The sequence below is a fragment of the Coenobita brevimanus genome, chromosome 66 (assembly GCF_032717465.1).
Source record: "Coenobita brevimanus isolate Jiangsu-jjx chromosome 66, ASM3271746v2, whole genome shotgun sequence".
Classification (NCBI taxonomy): Eukaryota; Metazoa; Arthropoda; class Malacostraca; order Decapoda; family Coenobitidae; genus Coenobita; species Coenobita brevimanus.
In genome coordinates this window covers 13,335,865-13,357,892 of record NC_137019.1, presented here as the reverse complement: position 1 = coordinate 13,357,892, position 22,028 = coordinate 13,335,865, and the positions used below count along the sequence as shown (strand labels likewise).

The window sequence follows — 22,028 nt, the reverse complement described above, 5'->3', positions numbered from 1 at the left end:
TCCCTCAGTATCCCATAATTTGATGTAAACTATTGGTTGTGATTTCCACTTTCCGTGCACGTTTTGATATGCATTTATTCATTTTTATTCTCTTCTAAGGAAATTTTAGTTATTATTATAGGTGTATTTTGCTGTAGTTGCTGAATTTGATATTTATTTTAAAAATTTGGATATGTTAGTACGATACACTTTTATCTGTTTTTAATAAGTTTTCCATTATTGCTTACGTACGGATGAGTAAGTGCACGTATCCTATAAATTTCCTATACACGCTAGATGTGCAGTAATACAGTGGAATTTAGTTGTGTATAAAGGTCAGCGAGGATCTCCACTGAGGAACACACAGAGGTGGTTTGGCCATGTGGAGAGGATGGAGGGCGAAAGACTGACGAAGAGAGTGTATGTGAGTGAGGTGGAGGGGGGAAGAGGGAGGGGGAGGCCAAGGATGAGATGGAGGGATGGGGTGGAGAGGTATATGAGAGAGGGGGGTGTGAGTTGGGAGCAGGGCAGTGAAATGGCGGGGGACAGGGCGACTTGGAGGCGATTTGTTTGTGGCCACCCCAAACGGGATTGAGGCGTCTGGCAATAGATAGATAGATAGATAGGATCTCCATAGTTCGTTTGGATATATTAGTACATTTTTATTCATGCAGTATTACATTTTTAGTACCGTTGCTGCCGATCTTTCCGTACCCCATTATACTGGATGTCATTGTGTGGCTGCGTTTGTAGTGTTTGTGTTTTAAATATCCTAATGTTGTCACAGATTATGAAGTATAAGGGTTGTAAATTAAGCTTTGAAGACTGAGCATTGTTTTCTTTCCCATTTTGTATCTTTGAAAGCTTGTTACAAATTCTCCGTTTCTCATGGACTTGTTAAATGGCTGCTGCAAGTGATGTTTATTTTTCAATATCTTGTTTCTCTTTATTAGTGTTCGCAGCGATATTCTTTTTTCTTTCCGCGTTCAGTGTCAATAAACTTCACTTATTCTGAGTCATTTCCCTCGTTAGTAACGGTAATAATGTTTGTAATTAATAACTCCTGACCACTTGATATCTAATTACCCCGTTCCTATCTCTCTTTTCTCGTGTGCCACGTCATTTTAACGACCTATTTCTCTCCTCGTCAACGCTCTGAATCAAGTGGTGTTTTTTGCTGGTATATTCTTGCTACCTCCAGACGATTCTGTTAGTCTTCGAGGAGATGTTTTTTTAGTGTAAAGGTTAGTGAAAGGTATATTTAATTTCCCTGGATCGAAAGTCACTCCTAGGCTGAATAAAGTCGTCTGGTGGCAGCAAGAGGGAAACGACTACGCAGTCGAGTAGGATGTTTGCAGTAGTGTGATGGGTATTGTCAGTCTTCGTTTGAATGCTTATTAATTTCTATCTAGTTTCATTTTAATCATCGTCGCATTCAATCAGGCAACTTTTTTTCTTTTTAGGTTATTCATGCTGCTTTACGTTCAGACGATTTTATTCAGCTGAAGGGATTCTGCGAACTATGCGAACTAGAAGACTTAGGTATAGTCCTCATTAAGTCCTTCATTGGTGTCTGTAATGGCCTTTTCGTTTACCTCAAGATAAACGTAAGTGGAGCCTATCTTTGCCTTCTTTGATTTACCTCAAGATTGTGTATGTGCGTCAGACAAGAGGAAATACTAAAGCACAGAGGTTAACTGGAATGTCCGGCTCACTAAACACACCACCACCTAGATGATGATGTCACTTGATGTTTATATTTCTTGCGTCACTGCATTAAGGCTCATCTGTGTGTTTCTTTAATCTCATCACTGATCTCTGTGCTAGTAACATCTTTCTCTTGGTTTACTGTCTTTTCTTTGAAGTGGTAGAAAGGTAATATTCACACCATAAACATACATACCCTTTCTCTGCACCCACACACTTTCATCCCACTCCCTAATCCCCCTCCCCCACAGTCCTACCCCCCCCTACACACACACAGTCCTCATCCCCTACACACCAGTCCTTCCCCCCTAAACACACAGTCCCCCCCCCACACACAGTCCTTCTCCTACCCCCACACACAGTCTTTTCCCCCAACACACAAACCCCTTCCCCTCATCACACAAAAACCCCTTCCCCCCTCCACACACACACAAACACCTTCCTCCCTCCACACACACACAAACACCTTCCCTGTACTGTACATTCCCGCCTAGATATAGACCCCTCCTCCCATACTCTACTTACTACCGTCCACCCAACCACTGATCCCTTCCTCAGCAGTCAGACCCATAGATTCATACCCACACCCCCATAACCCAACCCACACCCACTTTCCCCACCCACACACATCCCCATCAACACCCCCACACATCCCCATCAACACCCCCACACATCCCCATCAACACCCCCACACATCCCCATCAACACCCCCACACATCCCCATCAACACCCCCACCCACACTCACACCCTAACCCCCGCCCTCGCCCAAACATCCACCCACACTCACACCGACCGTTTCTCCTGCGCGCGCGCACACACACACACACACACACACACACACACACACACACACACACACACACACACACACACACACACACACACACACACACACACACACACACACACACACACACACACACACACACACACACACACACACACACACACACACACACACACACACACACACACACACACACACACACACACACACACACACACACACACACACACACACACACACACACACACACACACACACACACACACACACACACACACACACACACACACACACACACACACACACACACACACACACACACACACACACACACACACACACACACACACACACACACACACACACACACAATTCTTCCCTCAACATCCACACATACACTACAACCTCCCTCCGTACACTCGTTTATTCATACTCCCTGCACCTACTCATTCCCCCTGCACTTAAACAAACACCATCACTTAACAAACCCTATCTTCTTACACAAACCCACCCACAATCAACACACACTCACAGACTCCCCCACAAACAGAGAGAGGGAGTGAGGTCTGTGCCCATAGCGTGTTGCAGCATAAACAGAGTAACCTGACCCCTTAACAACAGCAGGTCAGGGGATCATACTCGGCTCAGAGGGGCATTGGATTCCACTCGTGATCCCCCTGTGCTCAGAGTTGTGTGATTCACCGACCCCTACCCTATTTCTTCCCTTCCCCTCCTACCTCTTCTTCTCCTCTTGCACTCCTTCCTTTCCACCTTGGCATTCTCCTCTCCATTCCCCCACCTTTTTCCCCTGCACTACTTCTCCCTTCGATACTCCTTTCGCTCCTACCTCCACCCATCTTTCTCTTCTCTCTTTCCCTCTCCTCTCCTTGTTTTTTTTCTTTTTACCCTCTCTCTTCCTCTCCGGCCTCACCCCCTTTCTCCCTTCTGTCCCCTAATCCTTCTTATCTCTTAACCCTTCGTGTTATCCCCGTTCTACGTTTCTTACTCTCCTCTCATTATTTTACCCTCTTTCATACTCCTTGTCTTTAACTTCCCTCATCCTCCCCCCCTCATCTTCTTTCTTTCCCCCTCTTCATCGTTCCTTCTTTCTTCCTCCTGTCTTCTTCCAGCTCTTCCTTCTTCCACCTCTCCCTCTTCCACCTCTCCCTCTTCCACCTCTTCCTTCATCCACCTCTTCCTTCATCCACCTCTCCCTTCATCCACCTCTCCCTTCATCCACCTCTCCCTTCTTCCACTTCTCCCTTCTTCCTCCTCTCTTTTCTTCTTCCTCTTTCCTTCTTTCTCCTTCCTCGTCTCTTCATATTGTTTTTGCCTATGGTGTGAGTCGAATCATTAAAGATCCGAAGAGATGCATAAGCCAGGTAGCAAAGAAAATGAGGACACTATATAAATACTTAGTGAAAAAATCTTGTAGAGGATAAATATAACGTTTAATGACACAGAAGGAGAGTAGTGCTTAAAACTGGAAGGAAATTAGATATAAAAAATACAAAATGCTCACAGAACATACAGTACTCCAGAACGTAAAAGAGAATAAGAAAAAAAGTATTTATAATGATGACCATAGATGATTAAGGCTTAAAACTGGCAAGGAATTACAAAGGAAACATGTCTTAAAACTGAAAAATTGTCTTCAAGTCACTGACCTAGTAGTAGCCTTTCGTTTCAAAGTCTGCGAGGTGAGGGTGTAGGTGGTGAGGGTGCATCATCTGGTGGTGCATCTGGTGGTACGCCTGCGGGTGCATGCCCATCCCGGCGTTCATGCTCGCCATCTTGTGCTCCTTCTTCCACTTCATCCTCCTGTTTTGGAACCATATTTTGATCTGGCGCTCGGTGAGACAGAGGGCGTGGGCGATCTCTATCCGCCGTCGCCGCGTCAGGTAGCGGTTGAAGTGGAACTCCTTCTCCAGCTCCAGCGTCTGGTATCGTGTGTACGAGGTTCGCTGTCTCTTTGTCTCACCGTTCGAGTTCACTGTACCTGTAAGAAAAAAAAAATATCAGAACCAATTTATTTTGCTAATCTATCTCTTGGTTTCACCGTTCGAGTTCACTGTACCTACAACATAGACAGAATGTATTAGAAGGGTAATTTCGTTGTACCCGTCTATCTCGTCTCACCTTTAGAGTTTACTGTACCGACATGATAAAAAAAAATAGTTTGATTTTTTGTTGTCACATGGCTTCGCTGTTGGAGTTCACTGTACCAACAAGATAAAGAAAGAATATTGTACCATATTAGAGAATTAATGTGCATATAACTAGTCCTTCATTGTTGTTTGGGTTTGTTATAATGGAGAGAAAAGGAAAATAAAACTTGGTGGGTGTTGTACGGTATTTGTATCAGTGCACTTGCATTTTCTTCTTTTAATTTGGCAGTCAGCAGAAAGTCTTTACCCAGCAGGTGTTCCGAGAGCGATATGATCAGGTGAAGTGGGTTAGTGTTGATGGTTTTGCCTCAGAGGTGGGGGTAGAGACTTTGGAAGGCCTAAATTTGAAGATGAGTCATTAGTTGTATGGCGTATTTCACTGGTTATTAGATATTCTCCTGTGTTTCGTTTCTTCTCATTGTACAAATTATACCTATTTTTGGAAGTTGTTATTTAAGATACTTTTGACTTGAATTTTACTGATCAATGCATGTATAAAGGTAGTGAGAATTGAACTTTGATAGTGAGTGATACATTAGTGTTTTTGAGAATCAGTACAGTTTGTAAGGTAGGTGTGTGAAAAGGTAAGGCGGTTCGGGTGTAAGGAATAATGGAACAAGGTAACGGTGTTCTGGAGGGTTTAGGCAATACTAGGTTAAGTTAGGCAAGGGTAGGGGAAGCAAGTTAAAGGTAAAGGTAAGGTTAGGTTGTGAAAAGTTAAGGCAGCGTGAGTGTAAGGAAATAACGGGAGAGGGTAATGGTGTTGTGGAGGGGAGCGGGGGGATAGGGGAGGGAATGGTGGCGGAGGGGCAAGCAGGCAGTGAGTAATGTGTGCGGCCTCATTAATATCGCCGCAACAATGTTCATGGGGCGGCGAATCAGCACCCTTGGCGATAACTGCCTGCGCGCGCGCGCACACACACACACACACACACACACACACACACACACACACACACACACACACACACACACACACACACACACACACACACACACATGCGCGCGCATTCTTCCCTGTTCCTTCTATCCATTTCCTTGTATCCCCTTCTCATGCCTTTTCCCAACGCCATTCTTTCCAAACATTTCATTGTTTTATCTCCTTTCCCCTTTCCGCACCTCACATTACCCTTCATTTCCTATCGTTTTTCCACCTCGTACATTACCATTCTTCATCTGCTTTCGTTCTCCAGTCGTTCTCTCCTTTATTTTTTGTTCGTCATCGTTCATTATCTCTCCCTTGGGCAGAGGGAGGAGGAGAGAAGGGGAGAGAATTATTTACAGTCCGAGGGTTTACCACAAACTGATGTAATACTGTACCTTCATCTCTGCCTGTGGCGTTCGACTCAGTGTTTATTGTAAATTATTTCACTTTACTATCACGATCAAAAGTCTGCCGATACTTCCCTGCTGGTTGTGACGATGAATGGTGTTACGGGAAGTATGATGATGGCAACATGAAGCACACAGCCGTAAGACAATCGGGGAAGAATGAGAAATTTAGAAAGCAGGAATCGGTGGTTGTGGTGGTACAAGATTGTCGACGAACTTTCAGCTTGTGATGTAAAACTGTATGGCCAGTATTCTCGTTGGCTAGGAGGCTCACCAACACTACTTCCTTAGCGATTTATTTATCGATATGGCTGGTTAATATTCTTTTGTACGTTATTTGTACAGAATATGGCTATCTTGGAAGGATTTAACAAAGAGGAGGAAAGGAAGGTGTTTTATGCAAACTGAATTCAGGTGTTAGGGAGCTTCCATAGCCCTGTATCCGTGTGCTTGAGGCTCGTGTGACTTGCGTTAGCAGATTTTTAAGTGCTGCTAGATTTATTAAAGTGACCAAAGCATCGTAAGAGTGAAATATACCTGTATGGATTACTAGAGGAAGATTTGATGCCGACTGTACAACTAATTTCGTGCAGTTGATTTCGTATAACTCTTTTCCTGTACAATTTTCTCCCAGTGCACAGGAGAGAGGGGTGTTGCTGAGGTATACTTATCTGTATACAACTTTATCAAGCTTTACTCACGATACAACTCGCCTCATTTTGTGTCACAACTGGTGCTCATTACTCTTTGTCTCATCCAGCTGTTCATACTTGTACAACTCTTTTCCTAGTTCACAAGAGGAGTGGAGGTGTAGCAGCGGTATGCTTTTCTTTAACTTTCCCCACTTGATATATTTTTAACTTTGCGCATTAACTCCGCACACAGCTCACATGTACAACTCTTTCCTGACATACAAGAGAGGGTGGTAGGTGGGGGATGGGGGTGTAGGAACGGTGCACTTAGTATGTAATTACCGTACAGCAAGCAGGGAAGTAGGTAAGCAAGCAGGGACGCAGGCAGGGTGACGCCAGCAACCACCTGACAGCCAGACTTTCTCCTCGTTAGTGGTGACGAGGCACAATGGCTGCAAAATTTCTAATATTACCAGTTTTTGTGCAGGGTTGCTTTTGTCTATATTACTTTTTATTTACCTTGCCTGGAATTATACAGGTATTCATATTTAAGGGTTTAATTTTTAGGCTTATGTATCTGCAAGTCATCCATGTTTCGCTGATAGTAGTGTGTCTTCTACCTTTGTCGAACTTATTAATCTTAAGGAAGATAACGTTTTATTATGTAGCAGTCCATGACGGTCCACTTCGGCTGGATAAGCACCTCTTTGACTCCTTCACCCAGAAGATGTCTTTTGTATTTTTATTTTTACTGTCTCCTGACGATTTTATTCAACCTAGAAGAGGCTTTTTGAACTAGAGGGGTTAGATACAGCATTAAAAACCTATTCTTCTTAACTGGAATATAAATCGCCCGGTAGCAGCAAGAATAAATCAATAGTACCTCCTGGCTGAAGGGATTAAATTCGAAAAGTTACTGTTAGCCCTTTGACAGCGATGGTTGAGTTTGATACTTAATTCACACTAATTTTCATTTTTTTTTTTTTTCAGAAAAGAGAAATACCACTAGCCGAAGGGTAAACACTTCACGGATATTTTATTTTATACTTTTTACCTTCAGACGATTTCGTTAAGCTTAGACAAGAATTTTCAAACTGAAGAGATGACAGTGCATATACAGCAGACTTTGTTGGCCTGATTCACACTCTTCCAAAGCTGAGTAGTCTTTTGGTAGTAGTAATAGAATATGAAATACCTCATCAAACTAAATGGTTAACACGTCTCAAACACATTCACTGGGATGGTGGGACTTAAGTATTTCAGTCGGGTTAACTGTACTATTTTATTCAGCGGAGGGAGCCCCTGCGCAGCCAGAGTAACGTGTTCCTAGCCCTTTCATTCTGGTGACAGTGTTCTTCTTCATTATTTTACCGCCAAATGATTTGATTTATGGTCCTTAGTAGTGGAGAAGGTAATTATGCCTTCAATATATCTCCTCTCTAATTCGAAACGTCTCAAACATAGTAAACTTACGAGGAGAAAGAATTTAAAAAACTGGGGGGGGGGGGCACTCTTAGGTTAAAGATTCATTCTGGCAAACTCTTCCCTGGAACGTGTGTATCTTCTCCCAGGTGTAGATATACAGTACTTTATTTTTCGCAATTCATTCAGCCAATTTACCCAACACTTTTCGAACAGGAGGGGCGAGATGCACCTTCATTAATCCCTACAATGTTAGGTATCTTTTAGGTTGAACACAGTCGTCAGGAATGAAAAAAAAAAAAAAAAAAATGCCTCCTCGGGCTGAATGAGTTATATTTTGTATTCCGGGCAGTAAATTACCGCAGGAGAGTTGCCTTGAGTGGTGGAGGTGCTTTCTATCCCCTGCAGTTTGACGTATTGCGAGTATGCTTTAAAACTTTGAAAATTTTTGAACAGTAGTCATAGGAGTGAAAATGGGAAGATCCATGCTACCTAACCTACATAAAATCCAGTGACCTATAAACATTACATTCCAGTCATCTCCTTTCACTCTACCCCTTCCTCTTCCCTCCCCCTTCCTTTTCCCTCCCCCTTCCTCTTCCCTCCCCCTTCCTCTTCCCTCCCCCTTCCTCTTCCCTCCCCCTTCCCTCCCCCCTCCTCGTCCCTCCCCGTTCCCTCCCCCCTCCTCGTCCCTCCCCCCTACTCTTCCCTCCCTCTACTCTTCCCTCCCCCTTCCTCTTCCCTCCTCCTTCCTCTTCCATCCCCCTTTTTCCCATCCCCCTTTTTCCCATCCCCCCTTCTTCCCATCCCATCTGTCCATTCCTCAGCCATCCTCGCCTGCTCATAAGCCTGTTTCACCTTTTCCCTCTTTCTCTCCACATTTTCCGTATTCCTCCCCCACCTGTCTTATTACTCTTACTACCGTACTCAACCCTTATTCTCCTCCTCCTCCTCTTTCCTGCCCCTTCCTTCTCTTCCCACTCCGTCATTCCTTTCATCAACCATCCTCTCCCTCTCTCTCACACCCTCTTCTCTCACAATCCCCATACCACCCATTTCCCTTCTTCCTCCCCACCCCTTCTTCCTCTCCACCCCTTCTTCCTCTCCACCCCTTCTTCCTCCCCACCCCTTTTTCCTCCTCATCCCTTCTTCCTCATCCCTTCTTCCTCCTCATCTCTTCTAACCTCCTCTTTCCATTACCCCTTCCTCTCCTCAGCCATCTCTCTCCTATTGCCTCCTCCTCCTCTCACGCTCTCCACACCCATGTTCCCCCCTCCTCCTCGTCCCTCCCTCTATCCCTCCCTCTCCTCCCCGTCTCTCCCACTATCCCTCCCCCTGCTTCCCACCCCGTTCGGCCGAAATTAACTAGGCTGGCTTGACGCGTGATGGGAGGGTAATAGAAGTGTCGGCCGCAGTCTCTCGTCGACCCCAAACCCGGCGAAAATTAGTCCCCAACCTGTCACTGTTGCCCAAGCTCGCGGGGACCCTCTCTCTCCTTTCCTCTCCTCTCCTGTTTTCTCTCCTCCCTCTCCTCCTCTCTTTGTCTCTGTCCCCCTTTCTCTTTTCTCTGTTTTCATTCTTTTTCTCGCCATAGCTCTGTTTGTGCCTTTTTCTCCTCTTCCTTCATCGTCGAATCATTTCTTCGTCTTCCATCTCCCCCACCCCTCCTCTCTCTGTTTGTCTGCCTTTTTTATTATCAGTTCCCTGTCGTTTCTTTCCACTCTTATCCTTATCGTCGTTTCTCTTGTTTCTCTGCTCCTCTTCCTTTTCGTTTTTTTTTTTTTTTTTAATTCGGTCTGTGTCCCTCGCGGCTGTCTTGCTCCCTTCATTTCCTTCTGTTCTTTCATTACTTCTTGTTTACTCTTTTCCTCTCCTCGGTACAATTTGGCATTCTTTATACTATGCTCTCATCATCGTCTCTTCAGTTTCTCCTCTTCACTTCTCGTACTCTTCACTTTTCCTCATCATTTCTGTTTTTCTTCCTCCTCTCCATTTTGTTTCAGTTTTCCCCTCTTTCATTTCCATGTTATTTTGTCCTTTTTCCTCATTTTTGTCTCTCCTGTTACACAAGTGCATTTTTATCTTCATTTATTGTTTCATGACCCCCTCTTCCCTGCTCCATTCACTCTACCCATTATATATTTCTTGTAAACCGTTATATAGATAAGAAAAAAAAACTTGAAAGGATGTTACTATTTTATATTTCTGCAAACTTTACAATCCGGTTTTTGTCCCTCCATCTCTTCGCTCCCATTCACCTTTCGCCTCATTATTCGTTTCCATCTTTAGTACTCTCTTCTTTCCTCTAAAAAAAAATAAAAATTCAGTCTGTGATTTTCTTTTTTTTCTTGCAACATAACGGACGATTTTACTACAGTTCATGACCTCTAACTGAAAGGATTAAAGTCTATATAACGCTTCCAGTCTGAAGTCTTTCCATGTTGAGAATGAAATTATGAGCTCGTCGGTATATTGAAGATGTTAACCATTTTTTTCACTTCGTTTCCTTTACATTGCTGCCTCCACTTACGCTTTCTTTTGCCAAGTTCTTCTTCAGCTTCTTTTCTTTCATTTTCTTTCACGCCATTTCCCTCTTTTCTCCACGCCGTTTTCCTCTTTTCTTCATCTGCATTCCATTCTCGAAAAGGCTCCAGTTATTGTCACTGTTGACGAAGCTGGTTCCCCCTCGCGCATGAAGCCCCCCGTCCCCCCTCCCCCATGAAGCCCCCCGTCCCCCTTCCCCCATGAAGCCCCCCGTCCCCCCTCCCCCATGAAGCCCCCTCTCCCCTCCCCCATGAAGCCCCCCTTCTCCCACTCGCCGTCACCGCCCGTCACCCCAGGTCACCCCCCTTCCCTCCATCCCCGTAGCTCTGTCGTATCCCCTACCACCTACCCGACTCCACCCCCTCTCCTTCCTCCTCTTCTCCTTCCTCTTCCTCTCTTTCCACTTCCTCTTCCTCTCTTTCCACTTCCTCTCTTTCCACTTCCTCTCCTTCCCAGCTCATATCCCCTCCCCCCTCCTCGTTTCACCCCCCCCACCTCCGGCCTCCATGTCTCTTCACCCCATCCCAGCTCTTCCCTTTTCCCCCCACGTCCTCCCCTCCCTTTCCTCCTCATTTTTTCTACCTCTGCCACCTATTTTTCTACATGTCCTTGTATCTCCTTCACCGTAAACTAGGAACGTTGTATCTTCTTTCTGCTAACGACTGACTTTTATCGAGGCAAAGGTAACTGCAGCATAAGTTCTTGAACGTAAGTTGTATTTCATATAAAACTATTTATTATGCTATGTTAATAAAAATAGGGCAGACATAATGAATCTTTTCAGATGTTTCACCCTTCATTAAAAAAATAGTAATTGCAGTGACGGAACAACTGACTTCATTTTCCTGGTGCAGAGGCGTGGATTATCAGGTTTTGTTGGTAATTATTAGGGCAGGTCTAAGTAACATTATATCTTAACGCTGTGAAGATTTCGAGTCAGTCAGAGATACGCATTTTCTTATTGAAGATCATAATTTGTGTCGGAGCTTAGATAATGTGGTCGGGGGAAAATTTTCATGTATTATTCCACAGCCTCCATTTCACACTGATAATAGGTTCGTCCTTTTCCCACACTGATGCACATCGGAGAGACGTCTTTGGACCGACAAACGGAATGAGCCCCTTTCAGCTTAGGAATGTTAGCTAGCAGAGGAAAATCAAAAGCAGAGGAAATGAAATATTTGGCCATCTTTTGTCCCCAGATCTACCACTTTTTACCACGAACTCGACTTCATCTGTATTGGTGACTTCATGCAACAGATTGTGACATTCCTCTTTATTACGTTCTTTACAGATTTGTCAGTGAGGTAATGACAAAAACCAGTTGCAGCAATTTTACGAGCGTCGAGTATTAGTTTGTCTAACCTTGAATGGCAGACTAGACTGACAGAAGTAATAAATTAACGTGACTGATTCATGGTCAAAAGTAGTAAACTCCTTCACAATGATGACCTGCATTTCCTTTTGCTGCTGCCAGACGGTTTTATGATATGTATGATAGGACGATCTCTTTGTGAAAGAAGTTAATGAAAGCTATATTCAGCATACAAATATAAGTCTCTTGTAAACACGTCATTGTACTGAAGGAGTTTTTATGCTCGAGATTGTCTCCTGCCCCCCCATCCTTCATTACTAGGTCACCCACTGCAGTGACTAAAATTGCCAAGAGGCAGCAAGAACTATGAAAAGTGATCACCTTGAAAAGGTTGATATCGTCCATCTTAACACCCAGGTATCTAATACTCATTCATCTGAATAAAATCTCCTGGCGATAGTTTTAATAGAATTCCAGAGGTACTCCAGCTCTTACAGGGTTAATGGCACCAGTATTAATACCCACCCATATGCTAGTCACTCAGTTAAGTAAATTCGTCTGGCATTAGCAAGAACATAAGACACGACCATGGGACGGTTGGCTGAAGACTCCCCGTATGTTAGATTTTGCAGCCCATGTGGAGGTCTGCCCTTGCTGAAATATCTCTGAACCTTCACACTTTTCACCAGCCTTCCTCACTAATGTATTTCTTTTCCGGGCGCAATAAATTTCTTGTTGTTTATTACGGTCTCATTTGGCTCCTTGTTAATAACCCTGTGACTGTAGGATTCCTCTCTGTTGGACCAAATCGACTGTTCTTAGCCAAAATAAAATTCCTGGATGAACCAATACCGGAGACAGAGTTACTCGAGCCAGACTTGGAAGCCACTGATTTCTCTCTTTTGAACACGACCTTATAGTATTAGCCTGAATATATTTTCTAAGTTCACCAGACGCTGCGAAAAGTTTCTCTCTCCTTTAACTGTGATTATTTATTAAACTTTTGTTGAATACATTAAGCGTTAATTTGAATGTATGAAAACGTTTTAGTGAAAAGATGCTCCCCCCCCCCCACTTCCTTGTAATGCGAAATCAGAAGCATCCTTAGTCGAACTGGATTTATATCTGTTGCCTGACGTGGCATCCTGTGAGAGGTAGCCCACACCGGTATCAGCATTTCCTTTTGCCTTTTATATGTACACATCTCTATAGCTTGGGTCATTTGTCGCAAGTCAGTCTCTGTGTGCCTGTTTATACCATTAAATATCCACCAGTCATCTCAGAGCAACCAAGTCCACAAGAAAATAACTCAACCAGACTCGAATCCCAAAAATAAACACTGGCTGGGAGAAAACAGGAGGGGACGTCTGGAGTTTGTGTCTCTCCCCGTCTCGTGCCGTCGCTCCTTAATTCCGAGACCATCAGGACGGCGGCCGGGATGATTAAGAGGCTGGAAATGGGGTGTCAGTTCCCTCGTGTCCCACCTAACCTAATACTGCCTCCATCATCCTCCACCTTGACGGACGTCCGCGAAGTTTCTCTTAGATACTCCTTCTGGGATTTCATCTTTGTCTGCGTCTCCGTCTGCGTCCATTCTTTTTTTTTTTTGGGGGGGGGGTGTTGTGTGTGTGTATGTGGGGGCTTGTGTTTGAGTGAGTGAGTGTGTGTGTGTGTGTGTGTGTGTGTGTGTGTGTGTGTGTGTGTGTGTGTGTGTGTGTGTGTGCGCGCGCGTGCGTGCGTGCGTGCGTGCGTGCGTGCGTGCGTGCGTGCGTGCGTGCGTGCGTGCGTGTTTGCGTGCACATTTTCGGATTGTTGCTTATTGAGGCAAGTAGTGGCTAAACAAACTTACTTTAAGCCATTTATTTGCCGTATCCTAAGATCAGACAGTCAAGAAGCTAACCCATGCCACACCTGAAGAGCTCCAACACACTACCGGTACCAAACTTCTTCAGAGTAAGGTGGGAAGGGGACAGCGGGGCCTCATCCTTTCCTACACGGTTTTAACTCCACTCCGATTATGTAGTTTTCATTTTGTTCTTGCTACCTTCAGACAATTTTATTTAGCATAGGAGACTTGCCGGACTGGAGGGATTACTCCTCTTTATTAACCCCTTCACTACCTGAGGGTCGTCTTAAGTTAAATGTTAGCGTCTGGAGATGGCAAGAACAGATCAAGAACGTAATTGGATTAAAGGGGTTGATGCGATCGGCTCTGGGAATTGAGTGAGGTTGGATTTGAATGTTGGATGTTAATGTGATAGGCTGTGGATGTGGATGTGCTTGGGCATGGTTGACGTGTGGGTGTGGACATGGATGTATAGGGGTACGGATAGGCCGGTTGTGGATGTGGGTGGGTTGGGTTGTGGATGGGTGTGGGTGGGTTGTAAGTGTGAGTGTGGGTGGGTTGTGGGTGTGGGTAAGTTTCCATCTGGCCGCCCGTCCTAATATTACATTTCTCATCTTCCGTTTTGACTGACACTCGCCCACAACTTTATGGAAATATCCTTCCAGTTTTCATCTTCGTTCCGCCTCTCTCTTTCCTTATCCAGCCTTTATTCATTGTGTTTCTTTGCCAGGCTTTATCTCCCTTTATTATTAGGCTTTACGTTTAAGCACTTCTGTCCAGTGATGTGATTTTTATTTGATTCTTGTTATCCAGAAGATTTCGTTGAACGTTTGGGTTGCCCCTGATAATGAATGGAATATGGAAGGCTAAATTTAACCTTACTTCAAAACCTTAATCTAAAGCTGAATACTATCTTCACGAAGCAGTAAGAATAAATTAAATGGCACACTTGGACTGAAGGAGCTACGTTTCACCCATATCTGTTTGTTTGTCCTCTCTGGATATATAAACTGTTAAAGGGATCTTTGGGGGAAACTTTGAGATGACATTTGTTTTTTTCTCGTTACCAACGGGCGATTTTACTCAACTTCACGAGTTCTGGAATTTTAGGGAATTAATATAGCTTTTCACTAATCCTTTGACTAACACGGGGCTCTTCAGGCTGAAATCGTCTAAAAGTAACAAGAATAAATCTACAGATGCCATATAGTAGTTTGAAATACTTAAAAATTTAGTGACATAAGTAAATTACACCTTACATATAGAAACAGAACCTCGAAAGTTAAAGATGTGAATAAACACCGCAGATAAATGAAATGCCTGGAGTACTGTAGTATATATAAGATTATTGTACTCTGATAAACTGGTACGTAGAGTAGTTTAATGACGAACTAAATAATTAAAGGAGAAACGCCTGAAGTAAAGAAAAAATACTAAACTAAGGAGCAGAGCGATAATTACAGTGCGTTGAGTGGCACAAGAGATTACGGTACTCGTGCCTCTGCCTTTAGCCTGAGGGAGTTGAGAGGCAGCCCCAGGGAGGGAAGGGACCGCGCCCCTCTTAGGCAGACTATAGTATTAGCGGTTTGCAGTACATGCAGTTTGGAGGACGTAGTTTGAGTACACAGACATTTCAGATTCTTGAAGGATACGCGGTTTTTGAGTACATGCAATGAACCCTCTCCTTTTTCGCGTCTTCTGTAGCATTTATGTTGAAACTAAACGTCAGACGATTATATTCATCTGAGAGTAAGACATAGAAGCCTGAGAATGGCAATGCTGACACCATTAACTCTCTCATGGTAGGAACAGTTCGTGTTTTAGTCGAGCTAACGCTAGACGATTTTATTTAACTGAGTGAGAGGGCTTGAAGTTTGAATTGCACAAACTTTTTACATTCATATTTACCTCCTAAAGACCCTCATATCCCCACATTCTAGCACATGCCCAATTTCCACTTGCACTTTTTTGCTACGAGTCGATTTTATTCAATTTTATAGGCCTCTGCCTTACTGAAAAGGCTTATTAATACTTTATCGAACCCCTCCTGTTTGCATAATCTGACTGAACTTGAATTAAATCTTCGGCAGCTGGGAAGGAAATTATAGACATCCCAGGGTCAGTGGGTTTGTACGCACGCTTTCCCATTCCGGAGTCAACGCACTGCACATAATTCCTCCTGCAGTTACTGTAGCACAAGGGATGTACAGTAGACTACTCTCTTCATTGCGGTGACGTGTTTATAATTCTTTATTGCGACACTCATGTTGCTTTATTCAGCCTGAGACCCTGCCCCCCTCGCAGTGAAAGGGTTAATGGAGATCGTTGAACCCCTTCAGTTATAACCTGTCCTGTAAAAAACAACCTCGACAGGGCCAATAGATCCATTGTGGATTGCTTTCCTCCCTTAGTACGAGAGGCCTTAAGCTGAACAGAATCGTCTGGAGGCGGCAGAATTAACGAACAAGGACATCATCATACTGAAGATAAGAGGAAACACCGAACAAAGTATTCTGTTCGTAAGAGAGGAAGAGTAGAAAGAAGGAATATAATAAAAATGGAAATGAAAAACGACAGACAATAGAAAACTGGGGATGTGGTAGGGGGAATAAAACTGGGGATGTGGTTGGGGGAAGAGGGCGTGTAGAATGCAACTGCAGCAACCCGGAACCAATACAAACGCACCCCTCTCAATACAAGAGATCGAGGCAAAATAAAGAACACAAAGGGTGGGGTGGAGGAGGGAGAGGGTACACTACAGTAGGCCCTAACCTACATTAGAAGAAATAAAAATAAACAAAGGAAACAGTATTGGGTGGGAGGGAAAGGGATACTAAATGGAACTCAACAGGAAATCAAGACAAAATAAGATAATCTGTGGTTGTGGTGATGTACGAGGGAAAACTAATTAGAACCCACACTAGGAAATTGACAAATTAAATAAAATGGGAAAGAGGTTGGAGAGAGGAAGGTAAAGGGAACTACAGGGAACTGGAACACAGAGAAAGAAATCAAAACAAAATAAAGAAAACGGGATAGGGTTGGAGGAAGGAGGGGCCGACTACTACAGCCAACCGGAACCTCACACAAGCACCGTCCCACGCCACTTCCGACTCTCCCCCGCCTCATCTGCATGCGGGCTACATAAACCACCGCCAACTGACAATCACGGGGCGTCACGGGGGCAGTTAAGCTCCCGTCCGGCGCCTAATTACGGTCCCGACAGGCAATGCACTCAGGCGAAGGGGACGTTTACCTGTTGTGTGGGTACGCTGAAGGAGGATGGGGAGGGGAGAGGGATGGGTGAAGGAAGGGTTTTCTGTTTTCCCTGTTATGTAATTCTCTCTCTCTCTCTCTCTCTCTCTCTCTCTCTCTCTCTCTCTCTCTCTCTCTTTTAATCCGTTTCACCAGTAATTCCTCATAGGTCCTTCCCACCAATACCTCCACCGATTTTCAAAAGATTACGTTCCATATTATAACCCAAAAAAACGACGAATATATATTTTTGAGCGACGGGTTTGGGTTGGCGCGGGGGTGGGGCCGGGAAGCTATCAATCATCGTCACCAGCATTTTCTCTCAGGCAGTAGAAGGCCTGGATCAAGGTAGTCAAACTCGGAGCAAACTTAGATTAATTGTGACCCAACTCTGGCGCGACCTCAAAGTTACCTCAACTTTGATGACGGAGGCCGGGATTTTACGCGGCCACACTAATATTTGCACACCCCTTTTTTTGTTTTCTCTCACTCAGTAATACCCCTTTCACTGCCTTGGACGCGCTACGGTGTCTCATTCAGCCTAAAATACGATCATTTTGTTCAAACGATGACATTTCTAGTTATTGGTATGCTCATAATTGTTTGACTAGTTTGGATTTCTCATAGCTGACTGATGTAAACAGAATACCCAAGTGCTATATTAGCATTTTCGTGTTTTTTATTTATTTATTTATTTATTTTTAATCGAGAAGATGCACTTGACGGGCTGGTGATGATTGGGTGAATGCAACATGGCCGAATAACATCGTTGTATTTCAAATAATTACCGGTAATGTGACAAACTCAAGTACAGCGATGTTATTCGTACATATTGCATGCTGCCAATCATCACTAATCTGACAAGTGCATCTTCACCTCGATTTAGAAAAAAAAAAAATTAAGTATAGATCCTCTGAGCCCAATCAGTTATTTAGAATGAAATCTAGCTATTTTGTTCTCCTGAGGGGAAATTCTAGCCTTCGGTGGGTGAAAAGTTCTAACACTTCAGGAACTGGAATCCCACTAGGATTTAATGCCGAGGTTGGAACCAGACAGTTACATTCAAATCGAAGTCTTATCAAGCAGCGAGTTAATTTGATACTTTTATACTTGAAAATATTACTTCTGTGAAAGAAATGACTAAAGTTTTTTGTTTAGCGACGTGTATATTTGTAGATGTGCATCTATGTACCAATATCCAGCGTATTTATGAATGACGGTCATCAAGTGATTTATTTACATGTATTTTATGTATATTGTAGCAAACTGCTGGCATACTTGTATATGTACGTAGGTACAGCCAATCGAAGTGCACGTAACAGTTTCAGAAGTGGGGTGATTCTGCGGGCATAGTGAACGACTCCGGATATCATGGATCCGATTATAAAACTAGATTAAATAAACAAATGATATTGGATCTCTGAAGTTTCATCAGATGGATCAATCGAGATGTGTGAATAATCGTCATGCATTCACTTCACATTTATTCACCGCTGGGGGAGTCTCATTAGCTTGCATTATTCAGTCTGTTGGGTATTGGACTTAGTTATGGATTTGCTGTCATACACCGTGAATGGTTATGTAATAGAGTGTGTGAGTAAACAGGTAAGTATAAAGTGGGATAGGTAGGAAATTAAGGTGGTAGGTAGGTTTAGAGGTCGGTAAGTAAGAGGAGAGGTATGTGGATATGCTGGGAATGTGGAATGTTTTTAGATGGCTTAGTAGGTAGTGGTTTGTGTATAGGAAGATATAAGTGTAAAGGAAGATAGTTGAGGGAGACAATAGGTATGTTCATAGGTAAGTCTGTGGAGAGGTATGTAAGTATAAAACTGGGTAGGGTTATCTTGGTAGGTTGGTAGGAAATGGCATGTGTAAACAGTGCATATATTTTTTTTTTTTTTACTGTACAAGGTCTGCAAAAAGTGTCTGAACGTCTCTCGTTTTTTTTTTCTTTTTTAAGCCCTGGATGAAGTTTACAATTTTTTCGATAACTCGCGTGCGATTGCTGTTTCCATTAAAGCAGTATTGATGCAGCTTTGAATAATGGATTTCTCGTGACACATCGTTAAACTATTGATCACTTCGATAAGGAGGCTTTTCTTCCATTCTTCAGATCCTACTCAAGTGCATGTGTAAAAGCAAACGGTACGGTAGACTGGAGGCAGGCAAAACTAGGTAAAAATAAGATGGTTTGAAAGCATGCTGGCGGATAAAAGATCTACAGACAGGCAGAGGGATGGACATGTAGACAGTAGGAGGCAATAGTTCAGTTATTGGTTAATTCAGGCTCTTGTTACTCATTTTCTGCTGGATAAAATTGTCTTGCGTTAGCTGAAAAATTGGAAAATAGGCGACCATGGGAACCACAGTTTTGTTTTTCTTTTTCGTTTTTATTAACTTTTTTTTTTTTTGCGATACTCTGGGTGTTGGCGAATAATCCTGTTCCAGAGATCCAGCAGTCCACCCACAACAGTCCCCACACGTCACCACTTGGCCACTAATACCCACCGTCACTAATGCGATATTTGGGGCTTGACAAATATGGTTGTTGAACGAAAACAGATTAAGTTTGGAGGGGGGGAAAAATATGAGTAAGGATACATATAGACAGAAGGGAATGTAACAATCGGAAAGATAGATATTTAATCCATTTGCCACGAAATAAATGCGTTATTTTATTCTGGCCTTTATCAAGCGATTTTATTGAGCTCTATGAAACCAAGTAGTGGAAAATAAGAAGTACAGGAGGTGAAATATTAGATATAACTTGACTCTGGCTACATGTGATTCATTGTTAATCTATTTGAAACACAAAATATGCAAAGAGTGAAGCAGATGTTCAGCATGATTTGTGGACAGTTCTAAGCATTTTGATAAACAGATGTACAAAGCTGCATTTGTTGGTAGATTCAGACAGACAGTTTAAGCAATCTGACAAGACAAACGTATAAGAGTACCGATATATGGATATTTATGTAGACAGACAGATATAAAGATAGAGCATTTTGGTGAATGAGAGGGTAAGTAGAAGGAGGGTAGGGGGGAATGAATACCTGAATGAATGAATGGGAGGAAGGAGGGAAGGAAGGAAAGAAAGGAAAGAGAAAGGTGGGGAGAAGGCTGGAGTAAATCGCCTGTCACATAACTTACTAGTAAAAGGACAGTAAAGGTCACGTCTAGAAACACAAATCTAATGATTCATGGTCAGCTGGTAAACACAGATAAACAGGAGGACATTCTGGAATACGGCAGTGGAATAGATTATGGAAGAATGAAGGAAAGAAGGAAAGGGAAGGCCAATAAGAGGGGAAAGTAATGCCAGTAAGTAGACAGTGATAGGCAGACTGTCAATATGAAAAAAAGATAGCCACAGTAGAAACGTTGGGCCATATAATTATACAGACTGACCGATTGACAGGTGTTGAGGTAGGGCGTGTTGGTGTAAGGCAGTGGTAGAGAGGAAGGGAGAGAAGGAAGGCATGACGGAGGGAGGGAAGGAAAGAGGAAATGCAAGTGGGAGTGAGAGAGGAGTTGGTCAGATCTCCTGAGCCACATCACATGCTGGTAAAACGCCAGTAAAAAGTCAAGCATAGACGTAAGTAATTGACAGACAAACAGACAGATACAGACAGCCACACACACAATAAACAGCAAGAGGCTGATACAAATAAACACGGACGCAAACAGGTTGACAAAGATAGATACAAGCACAGGAAGACAACAGACAGGGAGTTAAAAATATGAAGTATGGGTAAAGAGGGAATGAGGGGGGGTGGAAGGAGAAAATGAATGAATGAATGAATGAATGGGTGAGGGCAAGTCAGATCGCATCAGCCACATGACTTGCAGGTAAAGGACCAGTTAAAAGAGTCACCCTTAGACGCAATGCTAATGACACGTAGACAGTTAACAGACAGACAGACAAACATAGAAACGGCCAAAGGAACACATGACACATAAATAGGGCGTTTTGGTTTGAGGCAGTATTAAGGAGGAAAGGAATGAGGGAGGGAGAGGAGGAAGGCATGAGGGAGAGAGTTTAGGGCAGGAGTCAGGTCGCCACAGCCACATCACTTGCCGGTAAAAGGCCAATAAAAAAGTCACGGCTGGAATACATTATTGGGGTGATCCATCAAAACGTCCAGCACTCGTAAATTACATGTTGGCACTGGGCTCTCTCCACCAATCACTGTTGCCCGTGCGTGACGCGGCCCCGCCCCCCACCTTGTGACGTCACGCTGTGTTTACTTGGGGCCCTCGTGGCGCCACCTACCGGCACACACCTTGGCTTCGGCTCCCTCGCTTTACTAACACTTAAAACCCCTCCTTGGGTTCACTTACTAGCCTGGGTTCGGTTCCCTAACGGTATAACCACTTTCTTCCTTTCTTTGGGTTCAACTGCTTGGGTTCATTCTGTGCTTGGGGCCACCTAAGCAGCCTGGGTTAGGTTCGCACGCCTTACCACCACTTAGTCCCTCTTCTTGGGTTCGCATAACAGCCGCTTATGTAATGCTCATATCTCTACCACTTGGTTAATCCCCTGACGGGCAGGAATTCCTCGTCCATAAAATCACCTAACATCATCCAAATGCTCCTCTAACCTCACCCATATCCTCCCCCAACTTCACCCATATACTCCCCTCACTCATATACTCCCCAAACCTCCCTCATAGACCCCCATAACTTCATATAATTCCCCCAATCTCATCAAATTATTCCCTCAACCTCGTCTAATTCTCCCCCAACCTCATCCGTCCATATACTCCTCCATCCTCCCCATAAACTCCCTTACCTCACTATACTCCCCAGGTCTCCCCCATTCAGTTCCCCACCTTACTCCCCTGATTTCACCTACATATTCACACAACCTCACTCATAGTCAGTTTATACGAAGCACTCACCTGATGCTTGACATTCTCCCTTATATCTGACTGTCCCTATACTTGGCACATTCCTATATACCAGGCATTCTCCTTATACTTGGTACTCTCCTTACACCTGGCACTCTTCTTTAACCTGGCACTCACATATACCCAGCAT

General features: G+C 43.7%; 1 protein-coding gene across 1 annotated transcript in view; it reads right to left on the bottom strand.

Annotated features, from left to right (window-relative positions):
* Positions 1-22,028, bottom strand: part of LOC145405296 (uncharacterized) — a 218,148-nt gene that overhangs the window by 39,335 nt on the left and 156,785 nt on the right. Inside the window, exon 2 of the mRNA XM_080276717.1 lies at positions 4,142-4,473. Within this exon, the coding sequence (XP_080132843.1) occupies positions 4,142-4,473 (332 nt within the window). The remainder of the gene's footprint in view (positions 1-4,141; positions 4,474-22,028) is intronic.